Source organism: Lagopus muta, chromosome 1, assembly GCF_023343835.1.
Source record: "Lagopus muta isolate bLagMut1 chromosome 1, bLagMut1 primary, whole genome shotgun sequence".
Taxonomy (NCBI): Eukaryota; Metazoa; Chordata; class Aves; order Galliformes; family Phasianidae; genus Lagopus; species Lagopus muta.
In genome coordinates this window covers 108,678,892-108,706,074 of record NC_064433.1, presented here as the reverse complement: position 1 = coordinate 108,706,074, position 27,183 = coordinate 108,678,892, and the positions used below count along the sequence as shown (strand labels likewise).

Genomic DNA, 27,183 nt, shown 5'->3' with positions numbered 1-27,183 from the left:
TTTAAACTCTCCAGAAAAAAAAAAGAAAAAAGTTTTCATCTATTGAATTTTTATGCTTACCCAGGGAATACACAGAGTTCACGCAGTACCAAGGGGGCTGGCTTTGAGTCATTCAAACAGAAAGAAAAAGATTTTCTTACAAGACCAGAAGCCACACCACGTGGCCAGGATTCTGCTGTAGATCTGTTGACTTGTTCTTAGCCCATCTGAACCGCAGAAATTAGGGTTTGCAGCCTGCCTGCTCCACATGGAGCACATGGGCAGATGCTCACTGCTAAATAAGCATTGACAGAATTGAAATATTTCCTGTAAACATGAACCAGAGCAGAAAGGCTGAGACAAACCCATATGGTGCCCTGCTCTCATGCTTGCACAGCATATTATTGCAGAGCAGCAGGCCTCCTCTCAGAGCGTGCCTGATCTCCTCACCCTCCTGTTAGCCTCCTTCACTCCACCAGATAGTGTTTCCTAGTACTTTGAATGAGTTACTGTGCTAAAACTCTATGTCTCAGCACACAAGAATCCGTAGATAATGGTTTTTGTCTGTGGTTTGTCCCTGTTCTTTCTTAATAGCCAAAGCAATGAGCCAAAATGCTGTGGTTCACCTGGCAGGTCATAATTCTGTCTTGCTTTAAAGAATTGACAGCCATTCAAAATCTGGAGGCGAGCCATCTTGTATGGCTGTGGTATGTAAGAAAAGGATGGGGAAGTAAGTGGTGAACACCAGCCATGGCTTGGCAAAGACCAAGGGACACTCTGCCAGCCTCTGCCAGGGAGACTGACCCAAAGGTACCAGAGAGTTCCTCTGTTCTCCCATCAGTCAGAGGCAACATCCAGCCGGATATAGGCTGCTTCTGTAGGAGAAGCGTGGGGTGTTTTTCCTTGTCATGTTATTATAGAGTCAGAATGACTTCTGTATGTTTCTTATTGAGACAGTAATTAAAGTAACTGCAGCTGGAGATGCTTCTAGAACCACCCAGCAACAGCAATAAGAAAAATAAGAAGATAAATCAGTAAGTATAGACTGATAAGTTCATGCAGCCTCTTCACAATGCCCTGCAAAAAACCCTTTCCTAAAGGGATGTGAATCAATGCATGCAGCTCTGCCTGCCTTCATGCGGCAGCATAAAGCTCCACTGATTTAAGCAAAGTTAGTGCTGGTGCCCTGAAGCATGTACTTTGTTAGGGATGGAACTATTCAGACCAAATAGCACAGGAGAGCTCCTATGGCAGAAACAATTGTGGAATGGTTACTCTGGGACATTACTAGGAAGAGATTAAAGGAAAAATAAAGAGAAGTTGTAGTATCACAATCAGCATATCAGGTATGTGTTAGGGAAAAGTACTGTATTATGGTGTGAAATGAGAATGAAAAAAAAATACACTGAGCAAAGGGCAGGGGAAAGAAAAAAATGCTCAGGCCTATTTGAATGGATTCCTCTGGCTTTGCTGGCTCTCAGAAAGCCAGCAAAACTAGCTTAGCAGGGCATCAATACCTCATTGGGCTCCCACAACCAGACATCAAATGTTGGTTTCCGAAGTGCTTCTATGGTCTCCTGGGACAGCATGTACTGTGGACAGAAAGGCAGCCAGAGTTAGTGAGGGCCCCTTAACTAGTCCCATCCACAGGGGATTTAGCTGGATTTCCCAAGGAAAGAGCAACACATTTTCTACTTGCCAGTGGCTCACTGCTGGTTGGCTGAGATAGAATCATAGAATCTTAAGTAGGAAAAGACCTCTGGCATCATTCAGTTCAATCACCAGCTCACCTCCACCATGCACACTGCCCATGTTCCTCAGTGCCACATCCACACAGTTCTTGAGCACCTCCAGGGACAGTGACTCCACCACCTCCCTGGGCAGCCTGTGCCACTGCCTCAACACTCCTTCTGAGAAGGAATTTTTCCTAATATCCAAACTGAATCTCCCCTGGCACAACTTTAAGGCCATTCCCTCTTGTCCTATCACTGTTACCTGGGAAACAGGAGGGAGGGGTCTGGAAGAAAGAGAGGAGAGCAGAGGCGTTATGGGTGGGCTCGAGGGTAAATTTGCAAAGGGCACAGGGCACAGACTGGCTGCACTAGCACGAAGCATTGCAACACACGGTGTAGCTGGTCTCAGAGAGATGCTGCAGAGCTGGTGCTTGTAGTGCTAAATTAGCTGGCGGCTGTGATACATCAGCTTTGGAGTGATTTATGCTCTCACTTTGAGTATTTTTTTCAAGAATGCCCATGTTTTCAAAGTGGTTGTCAGCCTGTGTGGTTAGAGCAATTTTTTATCGTTATGCTCAGAGGCTTTGAACAAAATGGAGCTCATCGGTCAGTTACAGTTTGTTTATGAAATAAAAAGAAGGAACGTGGAGGGCTAAAAGACCAGTCCATAGCTGCTCTTTCCTGAATCACATTTTTGAAGCTCTGTTGATCAGAGTCTCTCTGGGACACAAAAGCCTTGTAGCTTTAATTGGCCCATTTACTGTGGCTGTCTCTAATTAGTTTGGGCTTACTGCACTGAGCAAGTGAACGAAATTTTCTGAGTCTCAAATTGCTGATACTTAAGGAAGATAACACTGAAGATGAATGTTCCTTCTCAAGAAGCCAGTTATTTTTGCTTCTGAATATATAATATTCATGTAATCTGATGTTCTGCAAGAAATGAATTGGTTGTACTGATTTGTTATTTGGTAACATCTCCTTTCAGCGGATCCATCAATTATTAGCCTCACTTGAAACTGGACAAATCCAGTCCCTGACAAGTAATAATGAATCTACCAAATTCATCTAACAGAAGCCAAGCTCCCTCTGAAACTAAAATCCCTGTGAGTTTTGGTCCCTGGGCAATACAGACTACTGGCTTACCCTGCAATCACTCAGTACAACTGTAGTTGTTAATTCAAGGTCCTAATATAATAGCAATTGATCTAAAGAAGTTGATCTGACCTATATACTTATCAAGGGAAGGAAATCAGTTTTACAACTGATATGTTTTATGGAAACATGTGTTAGTGTCAGGAACTCAGGACTAATGGGTAAAAGTTAATGAAAAGAAATATAAGGTGTTTCCTGATGCTACTCTCTAAAGCTCTAAAGACCAATATGCAAGGATGCACGTCCACATTACATGCCTTGAGAGCAACCAAGGCAGCTTTGTGTTGTTTGCACACAAAATGAGCTGGTGTTTTGTCAAGGTGTGTGCTGGGCATGGAGCAGAGCACACCTGGTAGCTCTGAATAAGGCCTTTGGGCAAAGGTGGCTGGTGCAAGGATTGAAGGTCTGGTGTGCTTCATAGTTCCATCCACATTCATCACTGTAGGTTTGTATTTCTACAAGTATTGCAGTTTTCTCTCACAAATACACTAACCACTTTTTGCAGGAACACTGAAATGGCCTAGAGAGAATCCAGTGTTGCATTTTCTCTTTGTTTCCTTAGGTGAAGCATCCCCATAAATTACTTTTTAAATTAAGAAATAATCCATTAGGAGAAACCTGGCAGCAGCACTGTTTTTAATTAGAACACAGCACTATAGGCCTGTCTGATTATTTGCTACGTGAATGCAGAATAAACAACTAAACAAAATAGCACTTAATGTTGACAGATGCAAAATATTCATTAACACCTCAATCACAAATGAGCTTTCAAGAATTAAAAATTACTGAGGAGCCGACTGTAAGATTCCCATGGGTAATGACTGCTTTTCTTTTAGCTTCCAGTGATTTTGGATCAGGCCATGGGTTTAGCACAGCTAGGAGATGGGCAGTGAGGAGACAGGCATCATAAACCAGCATTTGTCAAGGCTGTGGTGAAAGCAAGCATTGCACCATACCTTTGGGTAGGACGGCACATCTCGCCGGGGTGTTGGCCTCTTGTTTTCATCCAAAAAGCTGTATTTGCAGGGACAGGTAGTCCTGAAATGAAATATTCAGGGAATGAAAAACCACAGTGCCTCAATAATGGCCAGAAGTATTGAGGTATCACAGTTAGCATTGCCAGGAGAGCCGTGCCTTTTCCTAACTTCTCCTTTCTACTTTGCTGCTGCTCAAAAGCTTTAAAAGTGTGATCCTCTGTAGGATTTTCTCTTCTTGTCCATTGCCCTTCTCGCTCTTTCTCTGTGAATTTGAATTTGAGCAAGGAGCACACATAGATACTCCACTGCTTCTACTTAAACCAAGTAACTTTTCTTTCAGTGAGCATCTTATGTCTGCAGATGCCATGATAGAGACCTCTAGAAGACCCTAAGACTGCGTCAGAACTGGTAACCATCTGTTCTGATGGCCAGACCAACTCGACTGCTTTCCCTTAGGTGGGACAGCAGCACTGAGGCACCAAGCTCAGCAGGCATGGTCTGCTTGGCTCCCTAATCTTGGAGAATGGGAATCACTGTTAGCAATTACAGGTAAACATTTTCCTGGTCACTAGCTGGATGCTCAGCACTAGAAAAGGTTGCCCAGAGAGGTGATGGATGCCCCCTCCCTGAAGACATTCAAGGTCAGCTGGATGGGATGCTGAGCAACTTGGTGTAGCTGTAGGTATCCCTGTTCATTGCAGGGGAGTTGGGCCAGGTGGCCATTAAAGGTTCCTTCCAACTGAAATGATTCTATGATTCTGTGATTCCACTAACACAGATGCCAGCTGCCTACTCTTCCTCAAAGTTTAGAAGCACCAAGCTTGTTTTATCCCATCTGAGCAGAAGGCTGATCTGATGGTGGGATATGCCAATAGTCTTTGCAGGACATCTACGCTGCTGCAATTGTAGCCAGCTGCAGAAGCAGCTTCATAGCCACAGAGGTACAATAAAACTGATGGCTCCATAGAGTGTCCCCCGGCAATCACGTAGAGGTTTTTAGCTCAGCATATGTTTCAGCAGTAACTGATCACATGGGCTTTGATAACTCTCATGTGATGTTGATCTTGCATTTTGCATTTCTCCCACCACTCCTAGCATTTGGGTCACCCCTTCTCATTTTTCAGCTTCCCTGACAAACAAAGCCAGCTACACGATTTGACCCTATTTTTTTTCAGAATTTCACAGATTTCACATCTCTTCTTAGCATCTTCTCCGTTGGGAATTTGATCAGGTCTATTTTTCTGCTCTTAAAGTTGACCTCTGATACAATTTCTCTTTTTTTTTTTTTTTTTTTTTTTTTTTAAATCTGCCAGCAGAGATATGTCACAGAATCACAGAATGGTTTGGGTTGGAAGGGACCTCAAAGCCCACACCACCCCAACCCCTGACGTGGGCAAGGCTGCCTGCCCCCCATCTCAGGCTGCCCTGGGCCCCATCCAACCTGGCCTTGAGCGCCTCCAGGGATGGGGCACCACAGCTTCTCTGGGCAGCTGTGCCAGCGCCTCACCGCCCTCTGCCTCCCGCTGCCCTGTTCAAGGGAACTATTAGCTGGAGAAAAGCTCTCTTCATCATTTTTAAAACGTTTTCTTCAAAATTCTGCTGTGAGGGGTGTTAGTGGGGTCAAAGTAAGGAGACTGGGGCACTCCTTGCCCTAAATGAAGCTGTTCTAGCTTTGGGCCAGACAACTGCCCCTATTTCCCAGCTGCAATAAAACATTAAAGCCTTCATCTGGCTGCACTGGGGAACAGAACAGAGTTGGGGTACATTGGACCTTTAGAAATGTAAATCTGTATCTACAGATGATCATGAGTTTAAGTGCACTGCAATGCTAATAGCATGTGCCAGCATGAACACAAAAACAGACTGGGAAAAAAACACAATTTGAGTGGATGCAAGTGGGGTTGCTGCTCTGCAGGGTAGAGATACACATTTCACATGCATGGTGATTTTTCCCAACACAGTTGTTCATTGTTAGGGATGTGGTTAGGGGCATGGTGGTGATGGGTTGACGGCTGGACTAGATGATCTTAGAGCTCTTTTCCAACCTGAATGATTCTGTGATTCTATGAGCCTGTTGGGAGGGGGAGCCAGTGCCTGTTCCAATGGGGATCTCATAGCAGCCAAGCCATCTAGAGCCCCTGCTCACAGCAGGAGACAAGGGGCACCAGGAGCCAGCCTGGCTGGGGCCAGTTGTGCAGGGCAGATGCAGCACTCCCTGCTCCTGCTGTTCTGTTACCAGGTTGCTGTTTGTGTTACAGAACATAGGCTGTAAAAAGGCAACCTGGGAGAGGAATGACTCATGGCTGCTGGAACTGCCTTGTACTTCCTGAAGCTTGTGGCAGCTGTCCTGAGAATGTGAACTTGCAAGCATTGCTTTTTGGCTTTACTCAACTTTCCTAAAGAGATTTCCTCACACACCTAGAAGGGACATGAGGCAGCCTGCAATCTGTCATACTGGTGTGCATCTGGAGAAGGTCTCCTGAGGTTAATAGCATTACTCTGCAGCGATGCTAGTACAATATCTGAATTTGGCCTTACTCTTAACAGGACTGCATTAACACCTTGCCTCCTGGCGTATGTGGATAGTGATGTTTATAAGCATTCCTAGCAATAGGAAATAGTTTTGATTAAAGGCCGCCAAATTTGACCCTAAATAAAGAACAAGCAGACATCAGCACACAGAGCTACTCTTGTTGCAAAGCCCCTTCTGTCTGCACTCTGAGCAAGGAGCATCTCTCCAGTGACCCCCCCAGAAGTGCCCATGGCCTCTTAGTGATGATGTGCTCATCCTGCGTGGGCTTCCCAGTGACATTGGGGCAGAGCCATTGGCTGAGACCACATCCCCTGCAAAGTGCATTTTTTTCTGCAGTTCTTTTAATTGCAGCAAAACCGATCTTGAAAACAGCAGCAAGCCCTCAAAGTAGAAAATTCATTCCCGATTTCTTGTCAGAATTGAAATGGATACTGTATAATAGCATGAGATCATAATTAGAAAAACGGTTACACATATATTTGCCATATTCCCAGAATGTAGTTTGAATCTTACCAGAACTAACTCGAGCTCTATGCAACACCCATGGAAGCACAACACTCAGCAGAAGCCCTCATCCCATTCCTCCTCTCCCCATACATCTGGAAGAAGAATTCCCATTCTGCATGGTGGAACATCACTTTCCATTACAAGACCTGCTTCTCTATTCACATGGCTCCAACTATTTGAACAGATGAACGGCACTAGATCCACAAATATTAAATTCATGCAATGTTTGTTTCCTTACTTCCATCCTTCTAAGCCTGGCAGGCAGCTGGATCCTGCAGATATCTTGCAGGAGGGCCTGAAAGCAGCCGCCTATTGCTCTGCTAGGACTGGCGCAGAACTTACCTGCTGCTTCTTGCTGCCATTTCCTCCCTCATCTTTTTAATATCGCTCTTGCATTTCTCAATCTCCACAACTTTCAGGCCTTCCACTGTCAACAAAGGAAAACACCAGGGGTGTTACCGTGGCAAAATCCGAAGGCTCTCCTTTCACAGTTGTGCAGAATTTCAAAGGGCTTCAATAAGGGAGCAGCCCAGATAGCCGGTGAGCCCCACACACATGGGTGCTGCCAAAGCAGTGTGTCATGGAAGCCCACAGGCATTCTTGGCTGCCAGCTTTAGATAATAGCATGAGCTTTCTAATTCGCAGACTGGCCTCAGCGCCTCAGCTTTCCCGCAATTGTGAGCAGCAGCCAGCTTGTTCTAATGCCTTCGCTTCTCTGCTGTAGAGCAGGAATCAAAGGAAATCCTGAGCAAAACCCCTTCTGCGATGGGATGATAAGTGCAGCTCGGCAAACGCGTCCCAGAGGGATTAGAATTCCCATTAAGATGAAAAGTCTTAATTTGAAAGGTCATGCAGAGCATTGAGAGGCTCTGAGAGGCATTGCTGGGCGCAGAGAGTCCAAAGTGAAACTGCAGGAGAGAGAGAAATGTCGAAAAGTTTTGGCTGTAACCATTGATTTCGTTTTTATGTGTATTGAAGATCCGTCGCTTGCCTTTGCCAATCAATGTTGTAATCAAAGGTTATTTCTGCATGTGACACAGAAAATCCTATATGCCCTCTCTGTGCAATTAGAAAAGCCACGAGGCGAGAAGTTTGATTGCCTGATTGTGCTGCAGCACTTCGGGCCATGCAGCTGGGACAGCCCCACACAAAGCAAGGGTGAGAATGTCCTCCCTTCCCTCTTGTGAGCTACCAGTGTGCTCAAGGATGGAACATGGCACCATCTGTGAGGGCCATGTCACTCACATGCCATCATTTCACAGCTCCTTTGTTCAGAATCATAGAATTATAGAATTGCACTGATCTGGAGGGGAACATCCAAGTGATCAAAAGCTGTCTTGGAAGGCCACAGCTCTGCTTATAAGAAGAGACTGTCTTTCTTTGTGCAGGTAACTGCAAAGGCTGATCCTGGATGAAGAAGTAGGGAAGGGGGAAAAAGAAGAGGTTGAACCAGGTCAAAAATTTTGCCTATCAGGAGAGGGAAGGGGAAGGGGTTTGGTTTGGATGCCCCATCCCTGGAGGTGCTTAAGGCAAGGTTAGATGGGGTCCTGGGCATCCTGAGCTGATGGGGGCAGGGGCAGCCCTGCCCATGGCAGGGGTTGAGGTGGCATTGGCTCTGAGATCCCTTCCAGCCCAAATCATCTCTAATTCTGTGATTCTGTGATTTATGCTTGACTATGGAGATACTAGCCACTTCTAAATCCCATTTTCAGATGAATGCGTATTTTTGCCTAGAGCTGTTGGAAGCAATTTCTTTGGGCAACTTCAATGTGAGGATAGAAACCAGATGCTGTCTGGTGCCCATGGGAAGCAGTGCGAGCAGAGCAAGGTTACAGCCCCACAGGGCAGGGGGCAGGCGACTGCAGGGGAAGGGGTATGTGGTGCAAAATGGCAGCCTTGAGCATTTTTCCTATTGAGTCTCTTTAACTTGCTTCCAAATCCTCTCCAGGGGAGCAGGGAATTTACACAGTTATTTTCTTAAGGTAGATGGTGTGTAAAGAGTTTTCCCTGCTCCAAAGAAAGTGGAACTACAGCATGGATCACTGCCAGTGCCTTCCTTGCACAGAGAACTTTTCCAAGGAGAACTCACAGGCTTTAGACTAGGTCTAAAAAATGCCTTAATAGATCCCTCAAACACACTGCTGCATATGGGCTGTGTGAGATGATGGTCCTGTTGTGAGCACTTGCTCCTGCACACACATCCCACTGTAGAAGTCTCAGAGATCATACGTGAGCATGGTGGGAAAGGGATCTCCAAAGGAGGAAAAACAAAAGCACAATTCTTTTCCCAGTTTGTTTGCAAATAATAAATGGCCTCATCATGTGTGCTGATGAAGGGCCCATTATATTATCCTGCATTAAGAAATACCCTCTGAAAAGACCCTGTGCTGTCTAAAGAAATCCTTGGACTGTGTCCAGCCTTGCAGCAGGGCTCTTGGAGCAGTCTCTGGGATCCCTGCTTGGATCGGGGGCTCTCCCTCCTTTCTGCTCTGCCTGGAGATGAAAGCTGTATGTTTGGCTACATGGCAGTTCGGAGGCCCCACACTGAGCAGCAGGGTGCCTGCACTGCCTGGGGCTGACAGAGGTGACCTTGGAAGGGCTCCCCTGTGGCTGTCCCTGGAGAAGGACATTTTTCTCCCCGCCTTGCTGACAAAGGCATCTCTTTCACTGAGCAGCTGTGGGGTCGAGGTAGCTTCTGGTTGGGAGAAATTTCAAGAAAAAAACTCTTTCCATGAACCAGAAACTTTGTTGTTGGTTTGTTGGTTTATTTTTTAGCTTCGATTTTTTTCTTTTTTTTTCCAGCCAGCCCAGTGAGAAAGTGTTTTCTGCAGCTGTAGAGGCAGTGAAGTTTAAATGCTGCATCTCAATGAGGATGTGGCCTTTGGCAGCTGAAACTGCACCATGTGACAGTGCCTTATTCACCCTCCTACCCTGCGTTTCTTGGGCCCATTCTACACTAACAGACTGAAGAATGGAAGTAGGATGCTGCCTGGAAAGAAAAGGAGCTCTTTGGCCAGATGAACTTTACTTTGTTGTTGCACAGCAACTAAAAACAACCGTGTCACTGTCAGCTCACTCAACAAGCTGGGTGAGCTGGAAGTGATAGGTGAGCCTGCTGCATGTGGCCCAGGGGATGGACAGGACCCCAAGGGCATGCAGTGACAAGAAGTAGGCCTTGGGGATAAGGGTCTGCTCTGCTGCACATGGAAAATAGCCCAGCCCCACTCCCAGCAGGAAAAAAGCAGAAAAAGGAGGGTGACATAGAGTTATCAGAAATAATGGAGTGGCAGGGGGGCTGAAACTGGGGATGGGGAGGGCAGGGTTGCAGGAGGGGTGCCCTGGGATGAGACAGCACGATGGCAGCAAAGGGACACTCACGTTCCACCTTTTTCTCCAGCATTGCCAAGTGATTAGCTACTTCCGTTTTCAGTTCATTGATTTTAAAAACCCTGGAAAGAAAACCCCCATGCATTAATGTCATACAGTTAGAGCTGCGTCAACCCTAGCTGCCAACTGCCAGAACCCTCCATGCTTCCCAGAGGGTCGATCAGACCGCTTGGGACTGCCATAAGGGACAGGAGATCTTTCATGGCAATGGCTCTGGGATTGCACTGTGGTTCTGCACCCTTCTGTGGGCAGCAACTCACTGTCGTGTCCCTCTGGAGGCAATGTAAACCCATAGCGTTTCCTAACGGCAATGTCTTGGTGCTGAGCTCTCCTCTGAGTGATGCTGGAGGTTTGATGAGATGTGATGAGGTTGTTCTGCCCTATGGAAAGCAGCTGCAGTGAAATTATCAGCTATATGGATGCTTGCAAGTCTCCACTGAGGAGAGAGCTTCATGTGTTAAAGGGGCGAAATGGAACACATCTGATGATTTCTGTGTTCTGCACATAAATATTTATTTTGTTTCTTAAGGGGGCAGAAACACAATAAGAGCATTTATATTTAATATGTGATCTCCTTTTTAGATCAAAGAGAAGCCAGGGCTGCTACTGGTTGAAGATACTGCACTGCTCTCAGCAGGAGGGCTGCGTGCATGGGGCCTGAATGTAGCGTGGGAGTGGGACTGCAGAGAGACCTTAAACACCCCTCTGCCTCCTGGCAGAGTTTCACTTCTGGCTGATGAAAGAAACACAATTTTAAATAAATTATGACATTCAGCGTCCTACCTTGAGAACTGCTCGGCAATCTGTCCCAGTAAATTCTGGAACAATTCTTCTTTCTCTGAAGAAAGAAAGAAACAAAAAACAGAAGGGAGATGTGAGAAAAAAAATATATACATATATATATATGTATATATACTGGAAAGACACTCAGCATCTTTGAGACGGGGCTCTGTGATGAATCAAAAAGGCACTCTGGTCCTCTGAGAGGTGTCAGCATCAGGGCAGGAAGGTTGGGCTCTGCTCCACTTTTCCCCTACTGCCTGCAGCTTGCAGGAAAACTCTGCCAGGACTGTGCTGGGGTGTTGGGAGGCACCTGGTGTGAAAGCAGTGAGAGATCCCTTGGGTGTCCCCAGCCAGGACACCGGGCTCCAGTGCCCTGGGAGCAGGGAGGTGTGCACGCTTTGTACACACACTGCAAGTCAGTGAGCACTCCCTGCACTGAAACACCTCAGTGGCATTTCCTAAGCTACTTCTGAACCAGCACAAAATGAATGAGGCAGAAATGCAGCCCAGCGTTCATGACATTCCCCAAAATAACAGCTCCTGTACTTGTTGAAAAGATTTGCAACCCTTCAGATCTGATGCCAGAATACTCCCTGGGATTATTTCTGCACAAAGCACTCTGCCTGCTTCCTCAGGTCCCAAAGTGGAACAAGCACTCAGCGACTGGGGGGCTCTCAGCAAACCCCCACGTTCCTGCTGCAGCCTGACTCCCAACAGAGCAGCTGGCTGCAAGACGACATCCATTCCCATCACAAAAACCCGTTTCCCAGTTTCCTCACCCCTAAAATAACCCAAGTCCAGCACTGAAGGTCTGACGGAGCAAGCTCTGTGCCCTATCTAAGGAGGTAAGGAAAACTTACCGTGCACCGGGACGATGTGAGAGTCCAGTGGTGAGATTTAGCAGAGCCACCCGCGTCCTTGCCGGCACCGCTCTGAGCGCTGACAGCGTGCGGGAAGCTGGCGAGTCCCCGATAACACGGCTCCAGTAAGAGAGCAGCCAGGCTGCCTCTCGTTCCCTCCCCTTGTCAAAACTCACTGGGAGTACTGGGACGCTCTCATCCCAGGAACAGTCAGCTGCAATCTGATGTTTATGGATGTAATAAAAGACTTTCAAAACGAAGATGTATGTTTTTATAACCCTAGGGTGCAGTACAGATATATGACTAAGAGTGGCAGCTCGCCTCATCTTAAAGGGACAATGAGCCATTTCTCTGCCCCCTTCCTGTCGGAGGGGCGGACCTCCGGTAAATCTCAGTTCAGAAGAAAATGAGGCATTAAGTCGTGCTTGTCCCCTCTACTGTGGAATAGAAGGGACAAGTGTCCTTTTGCTCACAGAATCACTAAGGTTGCAGAAGACCACTAAGATCACCTAAGTCCAATCACTCCATTAGCATCTGCTCACTTTCACTCACTCTTCTGGGCAGCGCTGACACCCCAGGTGCCCATACCACCTATGTGCCTCAGTTGCTTTACTTTTTCACCCCAATTTTCCCTTGAGAAAGGAGCAATCCCACCTTTGGATTGCAGCTCCTATAGGCAGCAAGGCAGCAAGATGCCAGCAAGGCAACTCAGATGCCCTGCAAATCTGGGCTTTTTTTTCCCCAGCCTTCAGGGCTGATGTACTGGGGTGCACCCATCCTGCCTGGTGGGGCACAGGGTGGTCCACCTCTTTTCTGCCATAGCCAAGCAATGCTACGAGAACATGGGTGTCTGCCCTGCTCCTCGTCCTCATGTGTGCTGTGCCCTTGGTGAGGCACCCACCTGTGCTTCCCTCTCTGGGGTTTGTTTGGGGATCTGGGCAGTCGGAGGAATTTAGGAAACACACAGGCAGGTGGACAGGAGCCTTGAAAAGGAACGTGCATAAAGCCTGCATCCATGTTTTGCACAGTATTGAGTGCCAAACTCACTTGGCAGCTTGGGATAGTTTGGGCTGCGTGTGTAAGCCCTGACAGGTGAGTCATCCCAAGGCAGCTGCCCCGCAGCAGGAAGCAATGGGGGCAGCAGCAGGGGCAACAGGGATTTTTCTCATGTGCTCTGTGCCTCTTCTCTCTCATCTCAGTCATAGGTGTGCATGTGCCTCCAAAAGAAAACAGGGATACAAAGACTTAGACATGAGGAGAAGCTTCTGTTGCTTTACGAGAAGCAAATAGGTACCTGCACAGGACCCTGTACATTGAATTGTCCAGGAAACCCATGTGCTGAAGTGGCCTCTAGTCCCATCAGGACAGCAGTGAGAGCACTGCTCTCTCTGTGTCTCATGGGAAATGGGATGTTCATATTAGAGACCCCACAAGAATAAGCCATAAATTGTGGTGTGGGGAGAGTGGGGACCAAGCTCAGCAGATTTCATGTTCTTTTGGATGATATCCCCAGTGACATCCCTGGGCTTGCTTAGATAACCTAGGCATGGTTCAAAATCTCCAGCCTATGGTTCCTCCCATGCAGGACCACTGTGGGTCAGAACCTCTGAGCACAACGGGTCCTTCCTGCATGCTGTCAGAAGCCTTGTAGTCTTCAGTTTTCCTTCTCAAGAGCGTGCTGCCAGCAGGATTTGTTAATTGCTATCTTCACAACATTGAATGAATGTGCCTGAACTACAATAACAACCTAAGCGGGGCCATCAGTTTGTGAGCTGTGATCCCACTCCACTTTGATCACACAGACCAGAGTCCCACTGCTGCTGGGAGGGATGAGATGTTGGAAGAAGGTTCTCTGCAGACCAGGTGAACACAGTGTCTGCCTGGGAATCCAAATGCCTCAAAGAGGGAGACAAGAGCAGGGGACAGCAGGTGGTGGATGCAGTAACTTCACAAACAACTGGTTGTGAGAGCACAGCTGCATCCAGCAGATGCTGGAGTAATAACCTCTTTAATTCCAACCCTCTCCCGTGGCTATGGCCAGGAAATGAAGAACAGTTTCTCAGTAGGACTCTGGTGGATATCTCCTCCGCTGGATGGAAGCCACTGCATGTATTTTCCTCCCAAAGGATCATCTTTTTCAGTCCCACCTTTAACAGCCTTTGTTCTGCTGAAGCATGGGCTGCTCTCATCCAGCTGCTTGGGAGACTGCTGGAAAGATGCTCAGGAGCTCCCACACAGTGGAAATGGGGTTACCCTCCTTGCCTTTGGAAGAGTCACTCTGGGAGGCAGAATCACGTAGGCAGAGCTGTTTCAGAAGTGATGGCCAGAACAGAACTGTTTTTTCTCTTTTAATGAAGAACAATTTCCCACTCTGCTCATTCTTCCTACTCTCAGCAAAATGTCAGGAATGCTTAAGATTAATGACAACCCATGTGAAAGAGAAACAGACACCAAGGAACACTCGTTCCATCACACACAGTTCAGCTTTCTGCCTCTTTCCATCGCAGACTCTGTTTTATGCTTTGGCAACCACCAGAATTTTTCTTCCCTTTTCAGCTCAAATTTTAGGAAAGTTTTGTTTTACAAAACATGGAGAGAGAGAGGAGACCTTGTCGACACAGTGAGCTGCATTCAGAACAAAGCAGAGCCATGGGCTGTCAGCTAGGCTGAAGTATGAGGGCCTTGGGAAAGTGTGAAAAGTCTTGTATGGTCTTATAAAAATATACAGCTAGCGTCACGTGGGGGGAAAAAAAAGAAAGAAAAAAGGATGTTTTCTATAAAGCCCCTCATCCGGATTCCATGCTGGTACTTCACAGTGGCATTCCTTGGTGCAGCCCCACCAGCAGTTGCCTTTCTCAATCTTTGGCAGATAAATGTACTCCAATTGAGATCCCTCCTCTGACCTGATCATGCATGCGTGCAGTGTGTTGCTGCTCCTGCTGAGTTTGTTAGGATCAGGAAATAGTTCAGCAGACAGCTTCCTTCCCCTTAGTGGTCACGTGTGTCCCCTGGCTTTCACTGTTGACCTGGGACCTGTTTATGACTTGCAACAAACCTCTCTGTGATAAAGTTCTTCCTTGTTTTCCAGCTGCTCTCCTTTGCTCTCTGTATGCACAAGGGCCTCGCTGTTGCCTCAGAGTCTCCCTGGGCATCCTCCTATGTTGCCTTGCTGTGCCCTCTCCTGCAGATGTTTCTGCCACAAGGAACATGGGTGCATCATAGAATGGGTTTGTTTCCCTATCTTTCCCCTCTCTGAAAAACAGTACTCACAGACATTAGATTTTCTCACAAAAGCCTAAGCAAGAATCAGAGAATCATGTGAGTTGGAAAGAACCTTTCAAGTCCATCTTGTTCAACTCCCATGCTACAGCTACATCAGGCTGCTCAGAGGCTCTCCAGCCTGACCTTGACTGTCTTCAGGGATGGGACATCCACCACCTCTTGGTGCAACCTGTGCCAGTGCATCAACAGCTCTGTCCTAAAAAGCTTCTTGTATAGAAGCTAAATCTCCCCTCTTTTAGTTTGAAACACTTTCTGCTAATCCCACCACAACAAACCCTGTGAAAGAGTCTTCCTTAGATAAAGAAAGGCCGCTCTCATGTCTCCCCAGAGCCTTCTCTTCTCCAGGCTGAATAGCCCCAGCTCTCTCAGCCTATCCACATAGGGGAGGTGTTCCACTCCTCAGACCATTTTTGTGGCCCTCCTCTGAATGCTTTCCAACAGTTCCATGTCTCTCCTGTATTGAGGACTCCCCATCTGGATGGAGTACTCCAGGTAAGACCTCACCAGTGCAGAGTAGGAGGGCAGGATCACCTCTCTCACCCTGCAGGCCACACTTCTTTGAATGCAGGCCAGGATACAGTTGGCTTTCTGTCCTGCAAGGGCACATTGCTGGCTTATGTCTGTCCAACTTGCCATCCACCGGTACACTTAGGTCACTTTCTCCAGGGCTGTGCTCTGTCCTTTTGTCCCCAGCTTGTCCTGATAGTGGGTTCTGCCATGACACAGGTGCAAGACCTTGCATTTGGATTTGTTGAACCTCATGAGATTCATCTGGCCTCACTGCTGGAGTCTCCTGGATGGCATCCTGTCCCTCAGGCATGCTGACTGCACAGCACAGCTTGGTGTCATCCACAAATGTGCTGAGTGTGCACTCAGTTTCCCTACTGGTGTAACTGATGAAGATGTTAAAGAGCATCAATTCTAGTACTGATCCCTGAGGGACACCACTCATTACTGATCTCCATCTGGACATTGAGAAGAGGTGGGACCTGACACTAGCAAGGAAACATCCAGACTGGTTTGCTCCTGCCTCGAGAGCTTAACTCATCTCTGTAAATCACTATTTTTTTCCAGTCCCAGGCTTTCTGTCTCCTTCCTGCCCTTCCCACGTTCTCTCCATTCCCAAGATGATTTTAAACTCTTGTCCCCAACTCTTCTACCTTTCCATTTGACTCCTCCAGGCTGTCTCCTGCTGATGTACCCTTCCATCCCCAGTGTACAGCATAAGGTCCTGCTCATGGCTGCCTGTGAACCAGTGATAGGAGATATTGCAGTTACACAGATGTGGGCTGTCATAAGCTGGATGCTGTGCAAGAATTGCCCCAAGCAAACAATGTGCTACAGTGCCTGATCCTGACAGTGGACTGATCCTGACAGTGACGTGCAAAGAAAAATGGTAGAAGTGCCACTTCAGTCCTGTCCATGAGGGAAAACACCACTGTGCACCAGGGAATGTAATCCAAATGTCATCTTTCATCCAGGCCTCTTTTAATCATGTCATGTGTTTTAAAATATTTATTACACTCCAAGCTACCATGCCTGCTACAGAGATTCTGCTCCCTTCTCAGCCATTTGGAAATAACATGGAGTTCAAACACAGTGCTCAGCTTTTAGCAAAGGTTTGCTTAGAGATGAACAAAGCGCTGAAAAATGGGATTGCAAATGCGGTTGGCGATGCCCTAGCTGAACTGCTGCTCAAGGAGGGGCTTTCCCTGAGATATCAGCAATGTTGAGTTGGGCCCAAGCTAAGTGCTTTAGAAGTCCCCTGGGCCCCAGCCATTCTACATTATCTTCAAAGACTTCGAATTGTGGGAACAACTTTTTTTTTACTTTTCCTCCTGAATACTTTCTTTCCGCCATAGCTACAACCACGACAGTCATCTTTCTTGTGTCACAGCCATGTAATTTCCACATGGAAGTGACTGCAACCTCAGTTTCAGCAAATACAATGCAAAAGAATTATTTACCTGAGAGCTGCCCAGTAGCAACAGGTATCACTTTGTATGGAGACCTGGAAGAGTTGGAGAGGGTTGATGTTAGCAGTGCTGAGATTGCGGCTTGCATTTCACATAGGCATTCTCTGAGAAATATCACAGAGCTGTAAAATATCCTGAGCTGGAAGGGACCCATAAGGATCACTGAGTCCAACTCCGGGCTCCACACAGCACCAACAAAAATCAAACAATATTTCTGAGAGCAGTGTCCAGATGCTCCTTGATACTCCAGCATTCGGGTCCATGCCCACAGCCCTGTGCATCCCGTTCCCCGCCCACCGCCCTGTGGTGCAGCCCCTTTCCCTGACCCCCAGCTGCCCTCCCCTGATGCAGCTCCATGCCGTTCCCTCGGGCCCTGTCGCTGTCACACAGAGCAGAGCTCAGCGCTGCCCCTCCGCTCCCTGTGAGGAGCTGCAGCCGCCATCAGGCCTCCCCTCAGCTCCTCTGATCTGCGCTGAGCACAGCGAGGGGCCTCAGACACTCCTCACACACCTTGCCCTCAGACCCTTCGCTATCTTTGTAGCCCTCCTTTGGACGGTCTCTAATAGTTTAATGTCCTTATATTGAGATGCCCAGAACATGGCATCATTGTTTGTGATGACAGTGACAAGTGATGATGGAATACACAATGAAATAAGTAAAAACAAATGTGGTAACTGCAAGCAGACAGGGTGAAAATAAAAGTGCAAAGTTGAACAAGCAACGGGAAGCCAAGGAGAAAAAGAGAAAGGGATCTGAAGAAAGGAAGGGCTGACGCCAGCATGGAAGAGGCCCAACCTCATCAAAGAGTTGTGCCTTCACTTGCTGCTGAAGTCATTGTTGGTCCTAACAGAGCAACAAAGGCACTGGGAGCCTTGACAGCATGCGGAGTGGAATGGGAAATGATGTTCAACATCAAATACTTAAAAGCAGAATTTTTTCTGACTATAATTTCTATTTAACAATAAGCAAAAATTTTCAAAACTAGCTGGCGTCAGCACTTTGAGTTGGCATTCAGTTCTCTCCATAGGCTTTCCCTGGAGAGCTGCTCACCTCGTGTTGCATACCAAGAGGCATCTGCAACCCAACACCCACTTTCCCTTGGGCATCACCAAGGGTAACCTGAAGAGCAGGTTACCGTGAGACTTACCTCTCTGAGTTTGCAGGCATCGTCGGATCAATGGACACCATGCAATTATCTGCCGTCAAGAGAGAGATGGTTGTGTTCCTGAAAAGTATGTTCCACAGATCTTTATTTGAGCAAGAAACACTGGCTGAGATCTTGTGCTGCTGTGTACTGCGTGTAGCCAGCTTCCCCTATGCTATGTTCCTGACACTGCCCCATCCACACTCTAACTTGGCACAAGAATGATCAGAGTAGGTTTGATGTTTCACCCATTTCAATTACCAGAGATGGTTTTGGGAAAATGTTGTATGATCATCTTTGATCTCAGAAAAAACTTTGCTCCCTGCTAACTTGTGTATGCTGTTGACTCATCAACTAATTTCTGCTGAAAAGCTATGTTTTGTAATACATCGACTCGGCAGCTATATATTGACTCATATTACACAAATGACTACCAGTTTTTAAATTATCTAGTTACTCCCTTACCAAAACAAACAAAACAGATGTCTTGCTGAATATGGAGCCTTTATTTTCATCCTGTGCTACATGTGATCTCATAGGCTCACATGTAAGCCTTGGATGTTTTCTTCGTTTCCAGGAGCCTGATTACAATGAACAATTAAAAGTTTTTACAATCAGGGTGGTGAGGCATTGGCACAGGTTGCTCAGAGAGGTGGTGGATGCCCTGTTCCTGGAGAAATTCAAGGTCAGGCTGGGCAGGGCTCTGAGCAACCTGAAGTAGCTGTAGGTGTCCCTGTTCATTGCAGGAGACTTAGACCAGATGGTCTTTAAGGGTCTCTTCCAACTCAAATGATTCTTTGATTCTTTGAAAAATTGTGGAAGATTGTGGAAGTCCTCTGATGAAAATAAAAGGCCAGATATGCTGGGAACACTGAACTCATTAACAATTCTGACCACTAAACAGTGTTTCCTTGTTGATGGAGTGGAAGTACTTGATATCAGAGGCAAACAAGAGTTATTAAGGTCTCTGATGTCAAATTGGAAGAAAAGGAAAGGATAAACAGAAAAAAGTACTATGTGCAGCAGTCTATGCAAATTCCAAGTCAGTGCAGACTCAGAATAGACTACAAACAATGTTATCTTTCAGTCCCAAACTAGAGTCATGCAAAAAAAACCCCACACGATTAAAGGATTATTTTCTTTTCCCTGTTTTTTGGTTTGTTTTTGTTTTTTCTTTTCTTTTCTTTTGGTATGATAAACCTGTACGTACAGAGATAAACAGCATGGCTTATTGAGTGCTGCTGCACAGCTTTCTACCACTGCTCAATGTCACCAGTGGACAGTGGATACTCTCTGATAAGGGTGGGGTTGTGACATGCCTGGGGGGACCGCCATCCCTTATTCTGTGAAATGGTTCTGAGGGGATGTTTTTTTACTATCTCATATCTGGGATTAGAATCATAGAATCACAGAGTCATTTGAGTTGGGAGGGACCCTTAAAGGCCAGCTGGTCTAGCTCCCCTGCAATGAACAGGGACACCTACAGCTACATCAAATTGCTCAGAGACCTGTTCAGCCTGGCTGTGAATGTCTCCAGGGATGGGGCATCAACCACCTCTCTGGACAACCTGTGCCAGTGCCTCACCACCCTTTTTCCATATATCCAACCCAAATTTCCTTTCTTCTAGTTTGAAAACATTTCCCCCTGTCTTATCACAACAGATTCTGCTAAAGAGTCTGTCCCTTCTTTCTTACAGCTCCCTTTAGATACTGAAAGGCCGCTCTCAGATCTCCTCAGAGCTGTCTCTTCTCTAGGTTGAACAGATCCAGCTCTCTCAGCCTACCACTAGTCTGTAGTGTATCTAAATAGCACCTCCCCTATGAGGACAGAGTGAGGGAGCTGGGGCTCTTCAGCCTGGAGAAAGGTCCAGGGGGACCTTAGAACAGCCTTCCAGCACCTGAAAGGGGCCTACAGGAAAGCTGGGGAGGGACTTTTTATAAGGGCAGGTAGCAACAGGACAAGGGGAAATGGCTTTAAACTGGCAAGGGTAGATTTAGACTTGATATCAGGAAGAAATTCTTTACCGTGATGGTGGTGAGACAATGGAACAGGTTGCCCAGTGAGGCTGTGAATGCCCCCTTCTTAGAAGCAGTCGAGGTCAGGCTGGATGGGGCTTTGAGCAACCTGATCTAGAGGGAGCCGTCCCTGCCTATAGCAGGGGGTTGGAACCAGATGATCTTAAAGGTCCCTTCCAGCTCAAACCATTCTATGGTTCTATGATTTAGTGGCAGTGTTTCTCGGTGGTCTCAGGTTCTTTACTTAAAAATCATGTTTTATAATTATGATGGTGTTTCAGTCTCTAGGGACAAAAATGTAGTGCTGGGGTATGGGTATAATTGGTAGATGCACAGAGCCTGCATATGCTCTTGGCTAGACTTCTGTGCTGCCTGTAATTTTTGTAGAATAGGCAACTAAGCACTCACCAGGGCTTTGTGCACTTCTCCAGCTGAGTTCTCTGCACAGCCCCCAAATTATTCCAGCAGTCTGGAATAAAAAAGAAGCCTGGAAAGCAGGTAACCAGACCATTTGGGGCCCAGCTTTAAATTGTCCCTAGGAGTATCAGAGCAATAGTGAAATGCATGTGATAAATGAGAGTCTTACCTTGGTAACCCTGTTGCAATGCAGAAGAGGTCCATGATATCCCTGGAGTTGCAGTACTTACTGAAGATCACCTTCCAAACAGAACAACAGAAGGAGAAAAAAAATGGCAGAGAAAGGACAGTTAGTTCCCAGTGAGATATGAACTCTATTCAGGCTTGAAGTGGGACAATGTTAAGGCTAATCTTATCATTTTAATTATCTGATCTGACTCATGAGCTGGAATATTTCTCCCCTCTAGCTTTAATACCTGTGCTTCATTTTGATAAAGGAAGAAAGCTCAAGAGACCTAATTGTGCTGCTCTGAAGCAGAGCAGTAATGTATGACGACTGATGGCAGAAGGTATCTCACAATGCAGATGAACTGCAGGATGGCAACAACCACAGATTTAATTAAGCAACGCCCTGGATTTTGAAAGTGACTTTGTTTCTTTTAAACATATATCGTCCAGATATAAGGAGCTCCTTGGATAGCATAAAAGTGCACTATTATTTGGATTACTCCACCAAAAGCTTGCTGTAAGCAGAAGAGAGCATTTCCCCACGGTCATGCCCAGTTCCCCATGGTCTATCAGCGTTGTTCCTAATGCAAGGTCAGAGCTCACACCTTAAAAGGCCAGCAGTGAGACTGAGAACACAGCATTCACTTGGCACTCAGTGACATGATCCTACACTCCTGGTACCACAGAGATGTCATGTGATGCCCAACCCAGAGCTCTGCTGCTCACAGAGATGAAGCTGCAGAGGGAGGAGGCAGGATGCTCTGCCAGCAAGAAGGGTGGGTGTCTATTAATTGCTTGGGAAAATGTGAACTCTGGGAGTTTTGGAGGCAGCACCAGGCCCTGGAGAGGCTGTGCTACCGGGAGTATGCTCTCTGATGCTTTCTTTCCTCTGCCCATGCACGCCTCCACACTGTTGTTCCAGCATGAGCTTTTCTGGCTTCTTGTCTCACCTACCACTCAGTTCACCTTAGCCTGACTCTCATACACCCACACAACCCGCCTGACCTAAAGCTCTAGCTCTGTGCCCACTTACAGCCCTGTAGGAGTATAGGCTGAGATCAATATGAGCTTGCCTTTTGGAGCTGGAGGTTTATGGAAACCTATTTCACCATCTTTCCTCCTGAAACACTGGAAGAATCAAGGCAAAAACGCAATGTCTGGCCGCCCTGACTCAGTTCTGCTGTGCATGAGATGTGATTCAACACACCCTTGTTCCAATGCTGGAGCAATACGTCAGATCTCAGTTTGCACTGGCAGTTAAAAGTTCTCTTATTTTTCAGCTGGGCATCATTAGCTGTGTGACACCAATCTCCTCAAAAGACAGTTATGACTGATACAGAAGCACACACTCACCTTCCCTGTTTCCTGACCCAAATGAAATTATAGTAGGTAATTTATTTACACTGTAAATTCCAAGGCGATTGATTGCTAGTAGTTAGCATTTGTTAGTGAGGAAATGGGTGGGATTAATGTCTGGGTGTGTTCTAAAAGGTTGCCCTAACTATTTCTGTGATTTACCCTTGTTTTTTAAAATAAGTAGTTATGAAAGCAATAAAGCAGAGCTGATCAGGTTCAGATAGTATGGAATCCTGCTCAGAGCAAAACACAGCATCCCATTGGAGTGTTAGCTGCCAAAATTGGCTGACAGAATGCTGGGAAATTGCTCCTTTACCAACTACTGGTACCAGCAGAAATGGAGCAGATGATGTTAATTGTATCTGAACACAGGGTAAAGGCTTGTGATATGATGGGAGTGCTATTTCAGGTATTGAGGTTTCTTCTTCTGGAAATCAATTATTGACTGGGGCAGAGGAAAAGGTTAAAAATATATATTTTAAAAAACATTAAAGGTAAGAAATGCAACCTGACTCACAGAAAGCAGCAGGAGCTTTCAGTGTACTGAGGAGGAACATTAATGCCTCCCTTTACTCCGTGCAATAGTGAAAGAGTGGGAAGCAAAACAAAGACTGTAGATATTATTTTCTAGATTGTGAGCTATTCTCATATGTGCTATATATCTTTCCATATTTGACATTTCTCTTTAAGTTTACTAAAAGTGGATTTGTGAATCACCCACTGTACTTTGATACTCGTCTTGGGATGTAAATGGTTGTTTCCAGCTGTTCCTTTTTTCCCCTCCTAATCAACTACTAAAGTTCTCTGCTTTTGCAACCTGCTGAGCTTTCCTGACCAACTTCCTTCTCTTTTAAAACAAAGCAGACAGCCTCAAACATTTCCCAGAACTGTGCAATTGTTCCTGTTATTGCCTGCATGATTATGTTCCCAATAAAGCCAGTGTCAGTTGTGTGTGTCTGTGGAATACGACTGGAATGTATTTTGGACAGTGCTGTGTACTATTGACGGCTCCAGCACGGTATAGGAATCCAATTTGCCTCAAGTCCATTACCATAGCAGGGACATTAGCACCATGAAGCCAATACAGTGACATATGGCTTGTGGTTGTACTTGAGCCAGCTAGGACATACATTTTTTTTTCCCATTATTAGAGAAGGTGGTTGCCCTGCAGCTTTGAGTATTACACTCTGTCTGCTTTTGATGGTGATGTGAAGCAAAGGGGGAAAAAAGAATAATGAATAATAACTGAGGCTTTTTGGAGTGGAAATAAGATGTTGATGAGGCATGCAGTAGCTGTGAAGTAGGACAGAGTGGCTCAAGAGTGATGCATGGTTCCCAGCCCAGAGATCCTTTCTGTGGGCTGAAACTGGAGGCTGTTCTCTGTGCTGGAGAAAGTTCTGAGCTTTTTGGAAACTCTTCATCTGATAGGTCATCCTCTCTTGACCCATAGTATCCACTCTGGCAGGGGATAAGGATTTTAAAATAAGTAGAGATTAAGACTGCTGGTATCTGTCTGGCTTTCTCACTCAGAGAACTAGTTTAATGTTAAGGGTCATGATGGAGATATCAGTATGGGACCACAGTGCTCACTCTGTGACATATGAGTTTACAACTAATCACATTATATTTTGCTGTGAGATAGGATGGGTAAAAACATGGCCTACAAATCCAATTTCTGCTCTATATTTGATCCTGAGAACAGTTAATCCTCTCTGTACACTGCAATCCCTGTCCAAAGTGTTATCCTGTCCTGATCTATTGTTGGTAATTGAGTTTTCCAAGTATTTAACTAGTATTTGGTGTTTTTTTACTCTACTAAAACTCCTCAGTGAATAATACAGGAACATTTTCAAAGCTACTCTATCCCCAGTGTGTAATCTCAATTCCTTTTGCTTGCTATATTCAAGACTTCTAGCACTTGCTGGTGCTTTTTCATTTCACGAGGAGAGCACCCTTTCAGGGCTGAAATAGTGGAGTTAAAGCAGTCTGAAATGATAATCTTTGACTAATGAGACTGAAAGATATGTGTCAGAGAAGAGTCTGGTAAAACTCAGCTATGTATCTCACATGGACTATGGAAATCGTTGCTGCTTCTGTTACAGCAGCTTTCATGGAGGATTTCTGAACAAGACAGAGGGCTGATGTGAATCTCTCCAGCATGATTTGTTGTCCGTATCAAAATGGAACAGAATCCAGAGCTCTCAGTTAACAGTGCAGAAATCATTGATAGAAACTGATTTTTCAGACCTGTAAGCAAATAGGTCTTCCTCAAAAAATAGTGATAAGAGCATCTACTTTATCAGGCACTGTTCCTGATATTCAGCAGAAGCCTTACCTAGCATCCTGCATTTAAACATCTCTTAGACTTCTTTAAATTCAGATACAAATATTATAACATGAGTCCAGCTACCTCAAAGACATCTGTGTATTCTTTTTTTTTCTGCAATAGTAAACAGCAGATATTTGGGAAATCTCTCCATTTTTCTGAGCTTCAAATGTTAGACAGTATTAAAAATAGTTTGCCAGCTTTGCCATCTGTTAGATGCTGTAAGGAGCTTTACTAAGAGGGGAACAAAAATTAAGTTTGTGCATGCATAGACCTGTATGAGAAAGAAGGAAAGAAAGAAGGAAGGAAGGAAGGAAGGAAGGAAGGAAGGAAGGAAGGAAGGAAGGAAGGAAGGAAGGAAGGAAGGAAGGAAGGAAGGAAGGAAGGAAGGAAGGAAGGAAGGAAGGAAGGAAGGAAGGAAGGAAGGAAGGAAGGAAGGAAGGAAGGAAGGAAGAGCCCTTGGCCAAGAATCCAAACAAAAATAAAAACTCCCTCTGAACTCTTCAGACTCTGTATTAGGCAGTGAGGAATGTGGCAGACATTTTACTTTCACTGCCAAGAGCTCATCATAGAATCATAGAACTTTTATGTGTAGGAAAGGACCTTTAAAGGCCATCTAGTCCAACTCCCTTGCAATGAACACCTATATATGACACCTATAACTAGACCAGGTTGCTCAGAGCCCCGTACAGCCTGAATGTCTCAAGGTAAGGCTGCTCCACAGCCCCAATGGTTTGTACCTAACTTTCAGCTGAGCAGTGTCTGGACTTCATTCATTTCACCATGGTACCTAAATGAAATGTACAATAGGATTCATCTAACATAACTGTCTACAGGCGAGGTGTCTCATCTATGTTGCCTGGCTAGACACTGAGTCTAAAGAATATTGTCAGTAGAGGAAGAGGAGCACATAATTCCAACAGGAAAATCAGCCCACGTGTCTCCAAAATCCAGTTTAAGACTGGATGAATCATCCTCTGGAGATACCATCCTCCTCCCCAGTGCCTGTGGGGGAACTCACATGACTAACTTGGAGTAGTCACTACTGACTTTTAGATGACTATGGTTTAGGTTTAGGTAGGGTGATTACTATTGATTTTCTGCTTATGTACATTGCTCTGAAATGAGAAATAGGACTCAGGTAGAACTGAGGCATGTGGGTATGTGGTAAGTCATGGTTCCCATCCTTTATAACATTCCTGAACAGAACACTATGGGAAAGGAGGTCTTTCTTTTTAGGAAAGAGAAAATGTTCATGATGCAATAGCATGAGTCTTGGAAGTTCATTGAAAGGGACAGCATGGCAAAGGTGGGCTCTGTCACTACAAGGAAGGATCTCATTAATTTTTTGAGAGTATGTAGAGAAAGGAAGATACATTAATGAGAACTTTTTGCAATCTACTGACTATACTAAGAGATACATTGTCAATATTCAGTCTTTCTGTACTAATGACAGAATGCAACCAGGAACTAGCAAGGCTGATTTTGAGAAGCTGAGCTGAAGTTTCTTAGCATTTATAGCAGACATAGAAATATTTCAACCTTTGACAAGTAGCTGAAATGTTCATGCTCTAGCTTCTATTAACACAGAAAGGGCACACAATAGCTTCTAATGGAGTACTAATCACAATTAACCTTGTAGCACTCTAATGCATTAGGCTCAAAATATTTTGTAAACTAGGTAATAAGGCTGCTTTGGCACCAAATGTCCTCACTAAATGTGAATGAAGCTAGGCTGCTTGTTTCAAAATTATTCACAAAAATAACAATGTATTAATATATTAATATTAATATTAATAATAACATTCCGTCATGTTTAATAATATAAGACTTTTAAACATGTGATATTAGTCATTACAGCAAGGAAAAGCAATGAGAGGTGAAAGGCCAGTTGGTAGTTGTTGAGTTTAATGGCAAAGGTGCTAGAAACAAAATGGTTTCTTCTTGTTTGTACTACCCTGAGCACGTGAGGAACATATGTTGGTATGGTTTGCTTGTCCAAAACCTTGGGTATCACTAGCAGTTAAACTTTTGCATGAGGATGGACTGCACTACCACTAGATGTGGAGGACAGAAAGGAGAGGAAAGGAAAGAGAAAATGGCCTCCAGTGTAACATTTTATGCCATTTTTAAAAAGCCTGTTTGAAGCCGTTTTTATTTTTTCAAATGTTTACGTACTCCTCACACTCTGTAACATGCTGGAGTCTGAGAGACACTGCTGTTCATTTTTGCTGCTTTACAAGAACATCCAGCAGCTGCCTTGGGCTCACCAGGGCCGGCTTCAGTTGCAGAGCCAGCATTGGTCAAGAGTGCTGGCCAGGCTCTGGATGCACTACCTCACAGCCTCCATTGCCCACAGAGACCTGCCAGTCATAGGAAAATGGCCTTGGTCCCACAAGTACATACTGAAGCCTCACTGAAGAGGCTACAAAGGGTTTTGGCATTGGAGGAACCTGTGAATGACTTGCCAAGAGAATCACGGGGACTGTCTTGCAGCAATTAGGGATACAAAGATATTTAATGGCCTTGAACTGATCATCAAGCCAGTATTTTTCTGCTGCGTTTTGTTTTTAATCTGAATTCAGTT

General features: G+C 45.6%; 1 protein-coding gene across 3 annotated transcripts in view; it reads right to left on the bottom strand.

Moving 5' to 3' along the window:
- Positions 1–27,183, bottom strand: part of PDE9A (phosphodiesterase 9A) — a 42,366-nt gene that overhangs the window by 11,462 nt on the left and 3,721 nt on the right. Inside the window, exons 2-9 of one of the 3 annotated variants that reach the window (XM_048933061.1) lie at positions 20,916–20,986; positions 18,317–18,394; positions 17,161–17,204; positions 11,052–11,106; positions 10,260–10,330; positions 7,224–7,308; positions 3,821–3,902; positions 1,497–1,571 (exon numbers count right to left, since the gene is read on the bottom strand). In XM_048933061.1, the coding sequence (XP_048789018.1) occupies positions 1,497–1,571; positions 3,821–3,902; positions 7,224–7,308; positions 10,260–10,330; positions 11,052–11,106; positions 17,161–17,204; positions 18,317–18,394; positions 20,916–20,986 (561 nt within the window). Of the gene's footprint in view, positions 1–1,496; positions 1,572–3,820; positions 3,903–7,223; positions 7,309–10,259; positions 10,331–11,051; positions 11,107–11,911; positions 12,261–17,160; positions 17,205–18,316; positions 18,395–20,915; positions 20,987–27,183 lie in introns of those variants that run through there. The other 2 variants (XM_048933072.1, XM_048933080.1) reach the window with 2 other exon arrangements.